The sequence below is a fragment of the Rhinatrema bivittatum genome, chromosome 8, assembly GCF_901001135.1.
Source record: "Rhinatrema bivittatum chromosome 8, aRhiBiv1.1, whole genome shotgun sequence".
Classification (NCBI taxonomy): Eukaryota; Metazoa; Chordata; class Amphibia; order Gymnophiona; family Rhinatrematidae; genus Rhinatrema; species Rhinatrema bivittatum.
Genome location: NC_042622.1, coordinates 84,790,785 through 84,806,954, shown reverse-complemented (window position 1 = coordinate 84,806,954; position 16,170 = coordinate 84,790,785). Strand labels below are relative to the sequence as shown.

Sequence of the window (16,170 nt, the reverse complement as noted above, 5' to 3'; positions counted from 1 at the left end):
GAATCTGATCTTCATGTGTGTAATGGCTGGAAGCATAGAGGAGCACTACAGTTGGGTATTACACGAGCTCTTAAAAAAAAAAAAAAACCCAGCCAAGCAATCTAACCAGGTGGCTCTTTTAATCACACCAGGAAACAATTCACCTGTTTGTGTTCCTGCATGAATATTTATTTGGAAGCGGTCAATAAGAAGTTTTAAATAAAATACATACATTTGCTTATTGGATATATTTACAATGTAAGTGCCCTCTGCTGTTAGAGCCTGCTTTATTCTTGTTCCTATCCCCCAACTCACCCAACAGATTTTGTCCTTACCTTTAAAGTTTTCACAGCAACAGTGAGATTATATTTCTTCCAGACACCTTCATAGACCTCGCCATACTGCCCCCCTCCCAGCTTGTGCTTCATGGTAATGTCTGTCCTCTCAATCTCCCACTTGTCATAGTTGGGAGACACCCCATACACAGTGGGCTTGTTGCGTTTGGGCGCTGGATAGTGTAAAGTGGTGATGAGTCCGTCAGCTACTGTGGAGTGGTGATGAACCAATTCTGCCAAAGTGGTGAATCGACTCTCTGAAGAAACGTAGAGCTGGAAAATGAGCACAAAACCTAAGTCATATAGAGTATGTACCTGTATTTCCCAAGACCCACAAATGATTTTGTCCAAGCTGTAAAACCACAAACACTGAAAGGGTACCAAATATTTCACAGTCTAATAATTCCATCCACCATGCATTCAACACAGGGCAGCTGAAATGATATGCTACACCATAATCCCATGGTACGCAGCTTTCCATGATACACACGAACCACATATGATGTAGAAGTACAGATGACCTGGTTACTCTGAAATGATTTCATTCCAATGTCAGGCATGTGTAACTGCTAACCTGCAACTACTCTTGCTAAAGAAGCACTGTGATTTATCTGAATATCTATTAATTAAAAGGAAAATATTTATATATTAAAAAATGAATGTCTGATGGCATGGCATTTTAATTTCTGTATTGGATGGGATTCTAACTTATTCCTCTCATAACACAGACAGAATGAGTGCCTTCAAAATTTAATGCAGAATAAGTTGCTAAAAGGAAGAATAGTATACATTGCCACAAACTAGCTCCTCTAGAAGAAAGCAATGTGGGGTAGGGATAAGAACATAAGAAATTGCCATGCTGGGTCAGACCAAGGGCCCATCAAGCCCAGCATCCTGTTTCCAACAGAGGCCAAACCAGGCCACAAGAACCTGGCAATTACCCAAACACTAAGAAGATCCCATGCTACTGATGCAATTAATAGCAGTGGCTATTCCCTAAGTAAACTTGATTAATAGCCATTAATGGACTTCTCCTCCAAGAACTTATCCAAACCTTTTTGAACCCAGCTACACTAAACTGCACTAACCACATCCTCTGGCAACAAATTCCAGAGCTTTATTGTGCGTTGAGTGAAAAAGAATTTTCTCCGATTAGTCTTAAATGTGCTACTTGCTAACTTCATGGAATGCCTCCCAGTCCTTCTATTATTTGAAAGTGTAAATAACCGATTCACATCTACTCGTTCAAGACCTCTCATGATCTTAAAGAGACAGAAAAGCAAAAATTAAAAAAAAAAAAAAAAAAGATGGGGGGGGTAAAAGAAGAGGACTTTGCTTCAGCCAAAACATTTCTTCCTGTTGCAACCTCCTTTGAATTGCTTGGGGAAGGAATGATCACCACCTACAACTTTCTTTGATTTATAGTCTGCCTTTCAAAGCGGATTACATTCAGGTACATCTGCAAGCCTGCAAACAAATATTTGTACTCTACTACCATAAGTGTCCACTGACCCAATCAGAGCAGTCAGTACAGTTCTGGGAGCTTTGAGTTGCTGTACTATGTGCTCTCAAGCTGCTACAAAAGAGATGAAGCAGATGTAGGCACAGCTGTCTCCTCTTTTCTGCCCCTCTGTTATAGTGCACAAGAAACTGAAGTCATTAGAAAGGCTATGAGAGAACCTTGAACATGTCATCGCACAGGACTTCTGCTACGGGACACAGCTCCCAGTAAATCACTGCAGGGAGTCACAGGTTTTCCTAAATGTACTACAAGTGAGGGAAGACTCTCCTCTCTCTTTTAATCTTCAGCCAACAGAAAGCAAAACCACTGCAGGAAGGAATAGATGCTGTTCCCATTTGCTTGTCTTTTATACTTAGACAATACTCCTTATATTAACTGCACATTTGTTATGTGAATTCATTAACATTTTAGCTCTTGCCATAATGTGCCCTTCTTGCCCAAGGATTCTCCTCACAGCTGTTAGTTCAGGGTCTGCTGGTGCTCTTTAACCTTCACCTCAGTCATGAATAAGATCTACAGCTGTCTACAAATTATCATTAGTAAGCAACCTGTCAAGCTGTTGCCCAGACCAAAGGCTCAAAATGCAGGCAAGGACAATGTTCTGCAGACCCCAAGACAGTCATGTTCTTATGCAGACTGAGGCAAAATAAATCCAATTACTTATCTGCTGCAGTGTCAAGCTGGCAAGAATTAAATAACAGTTTCAGAATGCTGACAGGAAATACTATGAGGGGTGTGTGCAGCTGAAAGGAGCTCTAAGGCAATCCCTGGAGTACCCTACAGTGAGATTACCAGCTTGAAATACTAGCTGGCAGTGACAACGGCTTGATAGGAGCTGCAGCCACTATCCAAATCTGAGTGAAGCGCTGATATTGTAGCTTCCTTCTGAAACGGAAGTTTTCCTGAAGCCTTGTTTCATTCTCTGTTATAAGGAATGATCCTAGAGCAACACACAGGCTGCATCCAATCAGCATATGCGAAAGAGCTGCCCCACTGGAGAACTTGCTAATTCTCTCCCACACACAAGCTTTGGGGATGCACTATCTAGTTGAATTCTCAGACCAGTGAAAAGTACACAGTCAGCACTCTAATACCACCAGTAATGTAAAGCTGTCTGGCTCTTTAAAGAATTTAAATATAGAGATCAATCTCAGGTGCAGCAATGGTGGCACAGACTCAAGCCATCAAAACACATGTTCACTGCCTTTATTATCTGGCACTGCTTCTATTACTGAATACCACAGTTCCCAATCGGGGGAAAATATTTGATCAGATGCAGGGGAAATCACTGTGTACAAAACAGTTTTATATCCTCCAGCTGACTGTGTTGCTAACTGCCAAGGAAGATGCCTACCCTCTTGTCAGTAATGGGTAAGTGTGAACCTGAATTATACTAATGAACATTAGTTTTTGCCTGGAATGTAAAGCATGTAAAGAGGAAAACAATGAAATTAATGTGAGCAATTTGTAGCATGCAAAGCATGTGCTGGGGATCTGCAGATGGCTCACACCATCTGCATGTCCCCTCCTCCTCCTCCTCACACGTTCTGCAGGGGCCCTTTATTACTGGACACAACTAGGTTCCCAAATTCCATACGCTGTGGAAAGAGTGAGTGAGATTAATCCTGAGCTGCTGCTTCTGTGCCTTGCTTCAAAGCTTTGTATCCTTGCCTGTGCCTGCAGAACAGCAGCCCTGTACAACAGGGGCCTGAAATATTCTTCTGCTGCCACAGCTTTTGATTTCATGGCTTAAATATTAAAAAAAAAAAAAAAAGTTAAGGGACAAAAATAAAACATAAGAATATGAAATCACTGTAAATCCCATCGCTCACTTTTAGTGTTGTGGAAGCCGAAAAACTTCAACACACGAATACATTTAGAATACTTTGCTTCAATCTCGTATCACATCCTTGTCACAAATCAGTAATGAGCTAAAGAGCTGAATTCTCAGGAATCGGACAGGAGCTGTGTTATGAACACTACTGCAATGACCCCTGAACAGGGCTCATTGCAGGCCAGCTGAATTGGAATCTAAACTGGTGTCCTAGAGGTGAAAGGGTCTCTAATACTGTGACCATTCCCTTAAAGCATCCAGTTCCCAAATTTATTTCAATTAACAAATTCTCAAAGGAGCTGGAATGGTCATAAGCAAGTTTAATTACATACGGGCCGATTCAGTAAAGTCCATGGGAGAGCGGGCATTAGGCCACTCGCCTGTGCACGCGATTCAGTATTTAAATTAGGTCCGACGGTAGAAACGGGCAAAAGGAGGCTGTCAGCGGGTTTGACAGCCAACGCTTAATTTTGCCGGTGTCGGTTCTCAAGCCCACTGACAGCCACGGCTCGGAAACCGGACGCCAGCAAAATTGAGCGCCCGGTTTTCGACCCGACAGCCGCCGGCCGACTTAAAAAAATTTTTTTTTTTTTTTTTTTACCCTTCGGGACCTCAGACTTTGGGTAGGCGCTAATTTCTGAAAGTAAAATGTGCGGCTTGGCTGCACATTTTACTTACTGAATCACGTGCGAATACCTAATAGGGCCATCAACATGCATTTGCATGTTGAGGGCGCTATTAGGTTCGGTGGGTTGGACGCACGTTTTCCGCCCCTTATTGAATAAGGGGTAAGGGAAAACGCGCATCCAATGGCTGGTTAACAGTGCGCTCCGGAGCGCACTGTACTGTATCAGCCCGATAGTAACACAATAGATGAGAGAAATAGACCACCTGGCCCATGCTGTATAACCAATTGCCTTCTATGTGGACAACGGAAGAAAATTATTCCAGAATATTTCCACTTCACAACCCAAATGATTATTTGTCAGTCTCAAACATTCAAGGTTTCAGTGAAGGAGTTATAGTTAAGCAATGAAGCACAGAGAAGTGGCCCTGAGATTTGCAAAACTCAGGATGTGGAAAAGATGCCTGCACTTTGTGTAAAATAAGCTCATTTTTATTCAGATCATTTATTTGCTTCCTAGAGCAGTTTGCACGCACAATCTCCAACAATCAGGAATGCACTTTAATTTGTACAGACTCCTACAGGAGTCCAAGACAAGACAGAGGAATTCCAAGACAAGACAGAGGAAGTGTAAACGCTTAACACAAAAACAGAAGAAAAATTCCAAATAAGCCCTAGATGAGCAAGGGGGGTACTAGTTTAGCATGTGACAGCTAAAGCACTGTAACAGGAAGAAGCAGAACTTGGTGCTCATAAGCTATTTTCATGGCTATTGGTTAAGACAAAATTTAAATATTTCTGAACAAAATAGAAGGGTAAATGTGATAAGGAGATCAGAGCAGAGATATGCATGCACTGGAAGATTTCACTTGTAAAATAGCCTTTTACTGCTAGAGCCACAGAATTCTCAGAAAGGAGTAATGCTACCTGCTTGCTTTCAATGGCTTCCACTGAAGATACATGTTTCCAACAGAAACTTTGAATGTTTTCCATTCTAAGTAAAATTTCCTCATCCTATGGACTGGACAGTATGAAATGTGGCTTTGTATCTATGAAAATCTATATCCAGCCACAAGTGTTTATCAAAAACAAGGAGGAAGGACTTGCCAAGCAACATCCTTTGCAACCATAGACCAAGACATGGTAACAAAAATAGTTTATTTTCAGGTTTATGAAACTCCTTAAAGAGGTTCTTGGACTCCCCAAACATTTGAACACACACAGCAGACAAAAACCTATAAAGATGCATCTCCACCTTCCCCCCCCTCACAATTGTTGGAAAAATTGAGATGTTTCAGCTAGGGCCAGACTATATATTGTCATGTATACTCTTTCTCTCTTATTTTGCATATGCCATGACAAGGCAATTAAAAATAAAGAAAAATAAAAGTAAATCAACTTAACGTAGCAGGGGATCATGCTAATCAATTTGATAGTAAAACTCTTCTATTTTAACCATGAAGCTGCATTGACAGCTAGCATAGATGTTTTTTTCAAATAATTTTTATTGAGAGAAGGAAGGATAAAAATGAAAACAAAATGGATACCCCACCAGGACCCATACATATCAAAATAGTGTACAAACACCAATTGAAACATTAGCAAAGAAAACAGTTGAATAGTAAGAATAAGAATACAGGGGGAAAACCCAACAGGACACTGCAATAAGTATTAAAAAGTGAAACAAGCCTAACCCCTGTACCTGAAAAGAACTATTACATAGATAAAATAAAACACAAATAACTCCCTCATTTTTCTTTTCATTACACTGGCGAACAATTTTTAACATTATTCCTGCTGAGTTCGATTTTTTTAGTTGTTTTAGACTTAAATAGGCATGCTGATTTCAAAACTGCAGTTAGTTTTCTTCTATCACGTCAGGTTTTTTCTCTACAGCCTATCTTAGGCTTGGATTTATCAAAATGCACTGAAGGACACTGTTTCAAGCATCTCATTTTGGCATTTCCTAGCCTGTCGTTTGAAAAGAAAGGCCGGTGTGTTTGACGATCCACAGATTCGGCAGCTCATTAAAGATGAACATTTCATCTGGACAATGTCAGAACTCCAAAAGAATGCTTGGTTGTCATTCAAAAACCTTGTCAAGGACTTTCTTGGAAATACACGAGCACAGAATTACACCGAAATTGACCAGAAACTCTTGGAGAGCTTCAAAATGCTTCATTGTAACATGAGCATCAAGGTGCATTTTCTGCATAGCCATCTTGCTGACTTCCCAAAAAACCTTGGTGCAATCAGTGATGAGCAAGGTGAACGATTCCACCAAGATTTGAAGGTCATGGAGGCACGGTATCAGGGTAGATGGGATGTTTTATTTATTTAGGCATTTTTATATACCGAACATATTGTATACATTTCATGTTGGTTTACAACAGATTTGGGGATAGTCAGTAGTGCTTTGTCCCAAAAATAAAAATATTAAATAATTAAACCCTATAAATACTAAAAAAAACCTCATAAAAATGCTCAATACTTAAAATTACAAAATAAAAAAATACTTAAAATGAATAAATATCATACTACCGATAAAATAGAGTTATAGTGCTAATAAACATTCTTTATCTAATCTAAGTTTCCAGGAAGAGTCGCTAAAAGATGTCATTCTGCATTGTTAAAAGCCTGCGCAAACAACCATGTTTTTAGTTGTTTCTTAAATGGTTGTATGCTAGCCTCTAATCGTAAATTAAGTGGAAGAGAGTTCCAGAGTTTCGGCCCGGCTAGGGAGAGAGCCCTTTCCCTGACTGCATTCAGATGTGCTGACTTGGGAGATGGGACTGGAAGGAGTGCCTTGCCTAAAGACCTTAAATTACGAGAGGGTGTGTGGATGTGAAGGGATGCATTTAGCCATTCTGAGTTATTGCCATAGATGGTTTTGTGGCTAAGAGTCAAACATCTGTAATGAATTCGAAAATGAATGGGCAACCAGTGGAGGCTCATCAGAATTGGAGTGATATGGTTGAATTTTTCTGAATTAGTCAGCAGATGTGCGGCAGCATTCTACAAAAATTGAAAGGGGCGAATGGATGACAACGGTAGACTCAAAAGGAGGGCATTGCAGTAATATAGCTTTGACAATAATAGAGCTTGAAGCACAGTTCCAAAAGTCGTTACCATGTAACAAAGGTTTTAATTTCCTTAAAATTTGCAATCTGTAGAAGCCATCTTTAATTGTAGCTTTTATAAAAGTCTTTAAATTAAGTTTGCTATCTAGTATAGTGCCAAGATCCCTAACTTCTTGCTTAATATTCAAAGGGGATGGATTTGAATTAATATCTAGTGAGATTTTTTCGGTCACCTTATTACAAATATAAAGAATCTCTGTTTTTGTGTCGTTAAGGGAAAGTGACATGTGTAAGTAGTTGTTTTATGGAACTGGAATAGATATCCCACAGTTTTAATGTACTATGTAATGAATCTTTAATTGGTGGATGTACATATGATGGCTGACTATTGTTGGAGCATCAGGCGAGATTGTCCACAGATTGAACACTGCCGGAAAAGCTATAAGCGTAAATTTTTACCTTAATATGTATGTTTGGTAGCAGAACTTTACTACTTGTACACAATTTGACTTACAATAACAATATATATAGCCTTTGTATGAATAAAATAACTAAATAACAGTATATTCAGGTAATTTTTTCTTTTATTTCCTTTGTATGTACATTTTGTATGATTTTTGGGACAAAGGGAAGGTATCCTGTACCTTAAAAAGTTGACGTGATAGAGAAAAACTGGGGTCATTCTTGGATGCAGATGTCAAACATTAGTCAAAAACAAGTGTCAGATCTAACTCCGAAAATTATGTTCCCCAGTGTTATTTACCAGTCCCTAAAGAAGTCCCCACAAACCCTTCACAAAACATCAACCACATTCCAGTCATACGAACTACAGGCAACCAAAAACCCAGAACCTTTACTCTCAACCCTATATCCCCAAGGCCCATTCTTACTCCCCCCCCCCCCCCCCCCCCCCCCCCCCCCCAAAAAAAAAAACATCTCAGTCCAACCCAACTGGAGAAGGCACAAAAAGAAATTCGTAGTTATTGCTTCCAAAAATCCGTGGAATCACCCCCCCCTTAAAAAAAAAATAATAATACAATTGCATAGACAAGTGGAACCACCATGTCCCCATGAAAGCAAAAACTAGGACCCCAGGACCCCAATGTCCATTCCTTCTACAAATGGGAGGCACTTATGAATCCTTCCAGTGAACTTCATAACCCATGTTCTGTAGACCACATTGAATATCAAGGGCAGTAATTGAAAAAAGGTCGCCCACGCCTCACAGTATATCGTAGCCAGCCTACCCCAACCCAACTTAATACCCAGCCATTCCATCTGCATGGTTAGAGCTATAGGTTGATACCAAGGATAGGAGGGGCCTCCTCTATCCACATTGCCAGGATGCTTTTGCATGCTGTTAACAAAGGTATGCAAGTAAATCTATCATGTGGTGTACGTTTATTAACTGTTCCCTCTATCACCCCAGAGAGAAGGCAGCCATGCTTTAAAACCTCTATCCCAGAATACTGATGGATTGCAGATAAGACTGCAACCCAAAACAAATCCAGGACTGTACAATGTAAGAAACAAAGTAAGGAGGCATCCTCCTTCCCACACTTAATACATGCTGGAGTAGTAACCAGACCCATACAATGCCTCCTCACATCATCCAAATAAGCATGATGCAAAAGTTTAAACTGTAATTTCTGCAAATTTAAATCAGGGTTGCCTCCATGAAGCGCTTTAAAGCAGCTGGTCAAATAGCTCACTGAACTAGATTCCACTAGGGAGGCAGACCAATAAGTTGCTAGAGTTCAAGAAATTGTGTCTGTAGTCTCTTCTTACACAATTTATGCCAGTCAGCTATAGTGTTCCTGGCAATTGCTGTGTTCTGAAGAACATCAGTGAAAGTAATCTCTAGTGGGAAGGAGGTAGTGTCCCATTCAAAGGAATTTAAGTAATGACGGGCTTGGAGATATGCAAAGAATTGCCGATGGAGAATCGTAAAGTTTTGGCGCAGCGAAGTGAGAGGTACTACCTCCATCCTATTAGCTTCATAAAGATGTATTATGTACTTAGTTCCCAATTTGTCCCAGCCCCAAAAAGTAGGGGTGTACTCCACTCCTGAGAGAAAGCTCACATTACCCCAGAAATGGGAGAAGCAAGGATCGAATCCCCTTGAAACCCATTTAGCCATCTCCAAGCCCGAATAGAACGCCAGGGCTTTGGGGAACACCAACTTTTTGTAGTCTCCAGGCAAAGCTTGAAGCAAATACAGTGGGGACCAAGGGGCCAGCAAGCTAGTTAAAAGTCCCTCTTCGCAACATGAATACTTACCAGAAATCCATTCACCTACGAATCGCAATTGATAGGCAACACTGTATTAACGCAGATCAGGAAGATCAAGCCCGCCTGCTTCTTTGGAATATTTGAGTTTATTGTGAACTCTCGCAGTAAGCCAGCAGGGTAATATTTGTAATTTATACACTATCTTTGGGACAAGCTCCATCTTTAGTAGCGCATATCAACCAAAGAGTGATAAATGGGAGAGATTGCCTCGCCTTCAATTGCGATAGTATGTGAACAATAACATCCTTAACATTCACCTCATACAAGGAGCACAAATCCCTAGGGATCCACATACCCAGATACTTTTGTTAGGAGTCCAAGTAAAAGGGAAAGACCCTTACCAGGTAGTCATCAACCGCAGGTCAAGCGCAAGCGCCTCAGACTTGTACCTGTATAATAGTAGGTACAAGCCTCCAGAGTTGGTCCACAAATAACAAAATGTCATCTGCAAACACAGCCAGTTTAAGGAGGAGATCACCTACATGAAGACCCTGAAAATCTTTGTCTCATCGCAGGTGTATCGCCAGTAGTTCTATGGCCAGGACAAACAATAAGGGCGAGAAGGGGCAGCCTTGCCGCACACCACATTGTAAAGCAAATGGCTCCATGAGGGCCCCATTAATTAAAAAGTGGGCACTAGGATAGCTATACATAACTAAGACACCAGAAGTCTACCAGAAAAGCCAAAGCAAGTTAATGCCAAGAACATGTTCTCCCACGAGAATGAATCAAAAGCCTTTCCTGCATCAAACTAAGGACAACCAGTTTATTGGAGGAAGTTTGGCTCAGCACAGTGATTAACCGAACAGTCTTCATTCGTCTCCCTTTTACAAAACCTGTCTGATCAGTACTAACCAACCGAGGGCGAACACCGTTCAGTCTGTTAGCTAAAACAGCAGCCAAAATTTTCATGTCCACATTAATCAGAGAAACGGGATGGTAGGATCCTACTTCTAGGGGGTTCCTGCCTTTTTTTTGGCAAAATGACTATAAGACTGATTCAGAGTCGGAGCTATAAATTCCATGGAAACCAAAGCATTATAAAACTGAAACTGTACTGGGAGAACCGGAAATTTCAAGATTTTATAAAAGTCTGTCCCTAATCTGTCAGGGCCTGCAGTTTCCGCAGTTTCAAGCCCTGTACGACAGAGAATATTTCGCCATCCCTAATAGGGGCAATAAGTATCTCGACTATTTCCTGCGACAGGGTGGGCCAGGGAAAATCCCAAAATAAGGCATCGCAAGCCTCCAAAATCCATGGATCTACAACTGTAAAGATTGCCCTAGTACTCCAAAAAATGCGCTGAAATATCAGCTTGAGAATATTTGTGCGTGCCATGGCAATCTCTGATACCCGCTATACACGATTTTTGACCTCGTACCTGAACTAGATTTGCAAGAATCTTACTCGGCCTATTACTAAATTTATACATCTGACAATGAAAATATCTGAGAGATTTGTAAGGTCACTGATACAATAGGTGATTAGGGAGGCATGGGCCTGATCCACATGAAATTTAGTAACATCAGACATATTACCCATATGTTGAGACTGTGCAAGCTTTAACGCACTAGTCAACTTCAAAATTTCCACATTAAGAATTCTGTTTGTTTTCACAACATATGTAATGATTTGGCCCCTCAGTACTGTCTTACCAGCCTCCCACAGCAATGAGGGAGATAAGTCTGGCACAGCATTAAATTTTAAATATTCCTCCCAACACCCTTTCAGGTATTCATGAAAAGCTTTGTACTGGTAAAGATCAGAGCTCATGCACCATGAGAAAGGTGAATGCTGTGGGCATCCGAATTCTACCCCCACAGAATTTGGTGCATGGTCAGAAATGGAAATAGTACCGATAGAGGCCTCCCACGTGCCCAAGAAAAGTTTGTCTGGCAGTAAAAATAGTCGAGCCTAGAAAAGGACTTGCAAGGATTAGATTAAAAAGTAAATTACAATTCACTCAGATGCAGGACCCACCAGACATCCATCAATGCCAATTCACGGCAAAGTAAATTAACCCCCAAGTGCTCATCTTTTTTATCCAAGGACTTGGCAAGTTTACAGTCAATTCTCTTATCAGCCACAATTTTAAAAGTCTCCCCCAACCACTAAACTATAGTCAGAAAGGCTTAAGCTCAGGCCCACTAAGCGAGTAAAAAATTAATGGGAATACACATTCAGGGCATACAAATTACAGAATGCAACTCTTTGTTGGGAATGCAAACCCGCCACTATGATGTAGCGACCCTCTTTGTCCTGAAGAAAGCGTTCAGCTTGGAAAGGAAGTTGCTTATGAAAGAGAATCACCACCTCCCTCTTTCTGGAGGTATAGGAAGAGTATACACATTGTCCCACCCAATCCCTTTTCAATTTTGCATGCTCTACAGCAAATAGATGAGTTTCTTGCAAGAATATAACCTGGGAATGCAATCTGTTAAACAATTTTTTCCACTTTATTGGGGAATAAATCCCATCCATATTTAGTGAGGTTATTTTAACCTTTGCCATTGCAAACTGTAGTGAGCAAAAACATTCCCCGGCCCATAATAAGGCCTAGACAAGGTAATATATCTATAGTCCCGAGGCCTCCCAGCCTGGGCCCTCGATATAAACCAGTGCCATTCTCCATTATTAAAAAAACAAAAACTGTTACCCCTCTTCACCCAAATAAACTTAACCCCCCTTGCCACACACACCAATACACACAGACAACAAATAGAACCACTTCTCCCGCTCCAAGAGGCACAATTTCCCAAACACAGAGACCACAAAACACCAGACCCTGTGCTATGAGAAATCCCTCGGATCCTCCCCTCCCCCTAAAAATGATGGAAACCCACTCTTAACAGGTGGATAGAAAAAGAAATATATGGAGAAAAGAAAGAGGTTGCATTGAGCCAGAGAACATAAGAACCCCCTGAAATTGACCAAGCAAAACAAGAGTCCATATTAGGAACTGTAAAACCAGACAGGCACTGTGCAGGAACAGCAATGTCCACTGAGAACCTCAAAAGAAAGCCTCCAACAGAATAGGTACATTTGCTGGTACCACCACAAAGTATATGTAAAATGGGCAAGAACTCCAAGGCGTTGAAAGAAATAACTGGTCAATAACATTAGGAGAACCACGCCAATAGAACCACCAGGCCCTGGAAAAGGGGAAACTTAACCAAGAGTTAGAAAGAAATCACATAATAGCAACACAGTTTCACCCCATATGTCCTCGGTCTAGGTTGGCCAAAAACGAATTTGCCTCTTCCTTCACAATGAAAAACAGCACCTTGTTATTATAATTAACTTGCAGCTTGGCAGGGAATCGTAAGGCAGATCCCTCTCTTATGTAGCTCAGTCTAGGCCGGAGACATTTTTTACTGTGTACTGCTACGTGTGTGGAAAAATCATTAAAGCAGCAGAATATTGTTGCCCTGGAACTCCACATTCAATTGCTGCCGAGACACTCGCAATAGTTGAGTCTTATGGGACCAGTTCAAGATGTGCGCCATAACCAGCCAGGGCCTGCCATCCTTCTCACGCAATGGGCCAATATGGTGGATCCATTCACACTGGAGGCAATCTTCTGAAAGTACCAAACCCACACAGTCAGGTAGCTATTTTTCAATAAAATCATATAACTCATGTTCTCGCAGCAATTTAGGCAACCAACAATTTTCACATTATTCCACCAATTTCAATTTCCCTGGTCCTTGAGCCTCTCTGCAAGCACAACATATTTGGTAGTAAGTTCTTCTATGTGCCGCTCAGCATAGCAAGTTGGTCTTCTTGATTTGAAATTCTTTGCTCTGCCTGGTCCAGGCACTTCGACTTCCCATCAAGGCTGCTTTCAATATCTTCCAGAGAGGTCTGCAATATGACCAGGCGTTCGTCCAAAGCCGCAGACACACTGTTAGAAATCTGCAGAAGAACTTCTGCCAAGATCTCTGCTATAGGTTTAGTGTTTTCACTCGCGGCTGCCATTCTGGGATCACTGAGCTTCCTTTCTCTCCTGCTGAGAAGGCTTCACATAGTCTGTCCTCTAGACCCTGGAAAACACTGTGATCGGCACCCGTTTGGCAGTAGGGTAAGGCGCTTTACCAGAAAAACCAAATCAGATCGAAATTAGAGCCATATTCAGGGGTTGAGGGAGGGGGGATCCCGGAGCTCTCACATCCAGACTCCACTCAGCGCTATGCCATAACCGGAAGCATAGATGTTTTAATTATAGATAAAACCATCCTACATTCAACTATGTTTAAAAAGTGTTCACAACTCACTTAAAATGCATGAGGCTCCAATAATTCAAATGTAATGTTTGGAGGATAATGTAACAAAATCTCAGTGTTCCCAACAATTTGAGTACCTCTTTCATTCATATAAATGTCTACCATTTATAGCACTATGTCTTTTATAAAAAAAAAAAGTACAGCAATATTAAGTTTATCTAACTGGTGGTTTCTAATTTTCATTTATGTAGTCTTATACCATCTTAAATCTTATGTATCATCTCAAACTGTTTATAGCCTTATGTCCCAAAAAATTAACAACTCATCTTGCATTATTTATAGCCTTCTGTCCCAACAAGGACCTAATTTTATCGAGAAACCTCAGCTTCCGCAAGGGATCATTTATCCTGTCTATTTAGATACTTAGCTTAAAGTAGCTCCTGATTTTAAGAACTGTGTGTCTTAGTCTTCCAGTAAATTAAACAACTATATAGCAGACTGAGCTGTGCACAGGTTTGAAGTTCCCTCGGGTTTTGCCTGATTCTCACCTTTGCTGGGAATTCAGTGTGAGCCCTTACAGTCATTGTGTCGGCTTATGAGAACCAATCACACATTCATATCTACCCTCCCCGTTTCTTGTCTGTTATATTCCTATATTTATTTTTAATTTTTATATACCGATGTTCCTGTATAATATACATATCGCACCGGTTTACAAGGAACTGAAACTGTCGCCTCTAGGGCGGAATACATTGGAACAAGTTGAAATAAAGAACTTATAGAGAGATAAAAAGGACTACATTCAAAGAGACTATTAGCTGAAATAAAGTACAACTCAAAAACATATGTACAGTGGGATAGGTGGACAGGGGTCTATAAAGTCATCGACTTCATCGGGCCTTAGCTCTCTGGGAAATGCTTGGGCAAAAAGCCAAGTCTTTAGCTTCTTTTTGAATGTCATGAGGCAAGGTTCTTGGCGGAGATCCGGAGGGAGCGAATTCCAAAGTGGGGGACCAGCAGTGGAAAGGGCGCGTTTCCTCAGTGAGATTTTTGCCGGCTGGGTGTGTAGCATGTTCTTGTATGCACTTCTTATCGGTCTCTTAGTAATGTGCTGCTGCAGTTGAAAAGTTAGGTTGAGGGGGGAAGATGTTGTGTAGAGCCTTGTGTATCATCATGAGGGCTTTAAAGTGAATCCTGAATTTAATAGGCAGCCAGTGAAGGTTCTGGAGGATGGGGGTGATGTGATCCCTTTTGTTGGTGTTTGTAAGGATTCTGGCCGTCTCGTTCTGGACCATCTGAAGTGGTTTGATGGTGCTAGCGGGAAGGCCCAGAAGGAGTGAGTTGCAGTAATCCAGTTTCGGGAGGATGATGGATTGTAGTACCAGGCGGAAGTCTCGGAAGTGCAGAAGTGGTTTTAATTTTTTTAATACTTGCAATTTAAAGAAGCATTCTGTGGTAGTATTGTTTATGAACTTGCTGAGGTTGAGTTGGTTGTCTAGTAGCACACCCAGGTCTCTTACTTGCGATGTGTGGTTGATTGTAGTGATAGAGCGTTGGGTGGAAGTTGGAGGGTTGAGCGGGATGCTGTTTTCAGGGGCTATTAGGAGGATTTCGGTTTTGTTGGTGTTTAATACGAGGTTGAGGCTGGTGAGCAGGTTGTTGATTGCTGAGAGGCAGTTGTTCCAATAAGACCAAGTTTTATGGAGAGATTCAGCTATAGGGATGAGGATTTGTATGTCATCCGCGTATAAGAAGTGTGTTAGCTTGAGGTTGGTTAGTAGATGGCAGAGTGGGAGGAGATAAATATTGAATAGAATGGGTGAAAGGGATGATCCTTGGGGTACCCCCAACTTTGAACTGATAGGGTGTGATTCTTTGTTATTGATCTTGACCTTATAGAACCTGTTTTCAAGGAAAGATTTGAACCAGTCAAACGCCGATCCTGTGATGCAGATGTCAGCTAAACGCTGAAGGAGGCAAGTGTCAAATGCTGAGGAGAGATCCAGTAGTGCGAGTAGGTAAGGTTGACCTTTTTCCAGATTAAGGAGGATGGTGTCTGATAGCGAGGTTAATAAAGATTCGGTGTTCAGGGACTTTCGGAATCCAAATTAGTTTGAGGTGAGGATGTTGTTTTCTTAATTCGGATAGTTGTTTGTTTACAACCTTCTCCATGACTTTGGCGATCATTGGCAAGTTAGCTATGGGTCTGAAGTTGGCTGGGTCTATGGAATTGATGGCAGTTATTTCCCTGACAGATCTCATAATCTGAACCGATTGTC

General features: G+C 41.2%; 1 protein-coding gene across 2 annotated transcripts in view; it reads right to left on the bottom strand.

Moving 5' to 3' along the window:
- Positions 1-16,170, bottom strand: part of ABL1 (ABL proto-oncogene 1, non-receptor tyrosine kinase) — a 243,872-nt gene that overhangs the window by 36,538 nt on the left and 191,164 nt on the right. For both annotated transcript variants that reach the window (XM_029611047.1, XM_029611048.1), the window contains exon 4: positions 315-587. In XM_029611047.1, the coding sequence (XP_029466907.1) occupies positions 315-587 (273 nt within the window). The remainder of the gene's footprint in view (positions 1-314; positions 588-16,170) is intronic.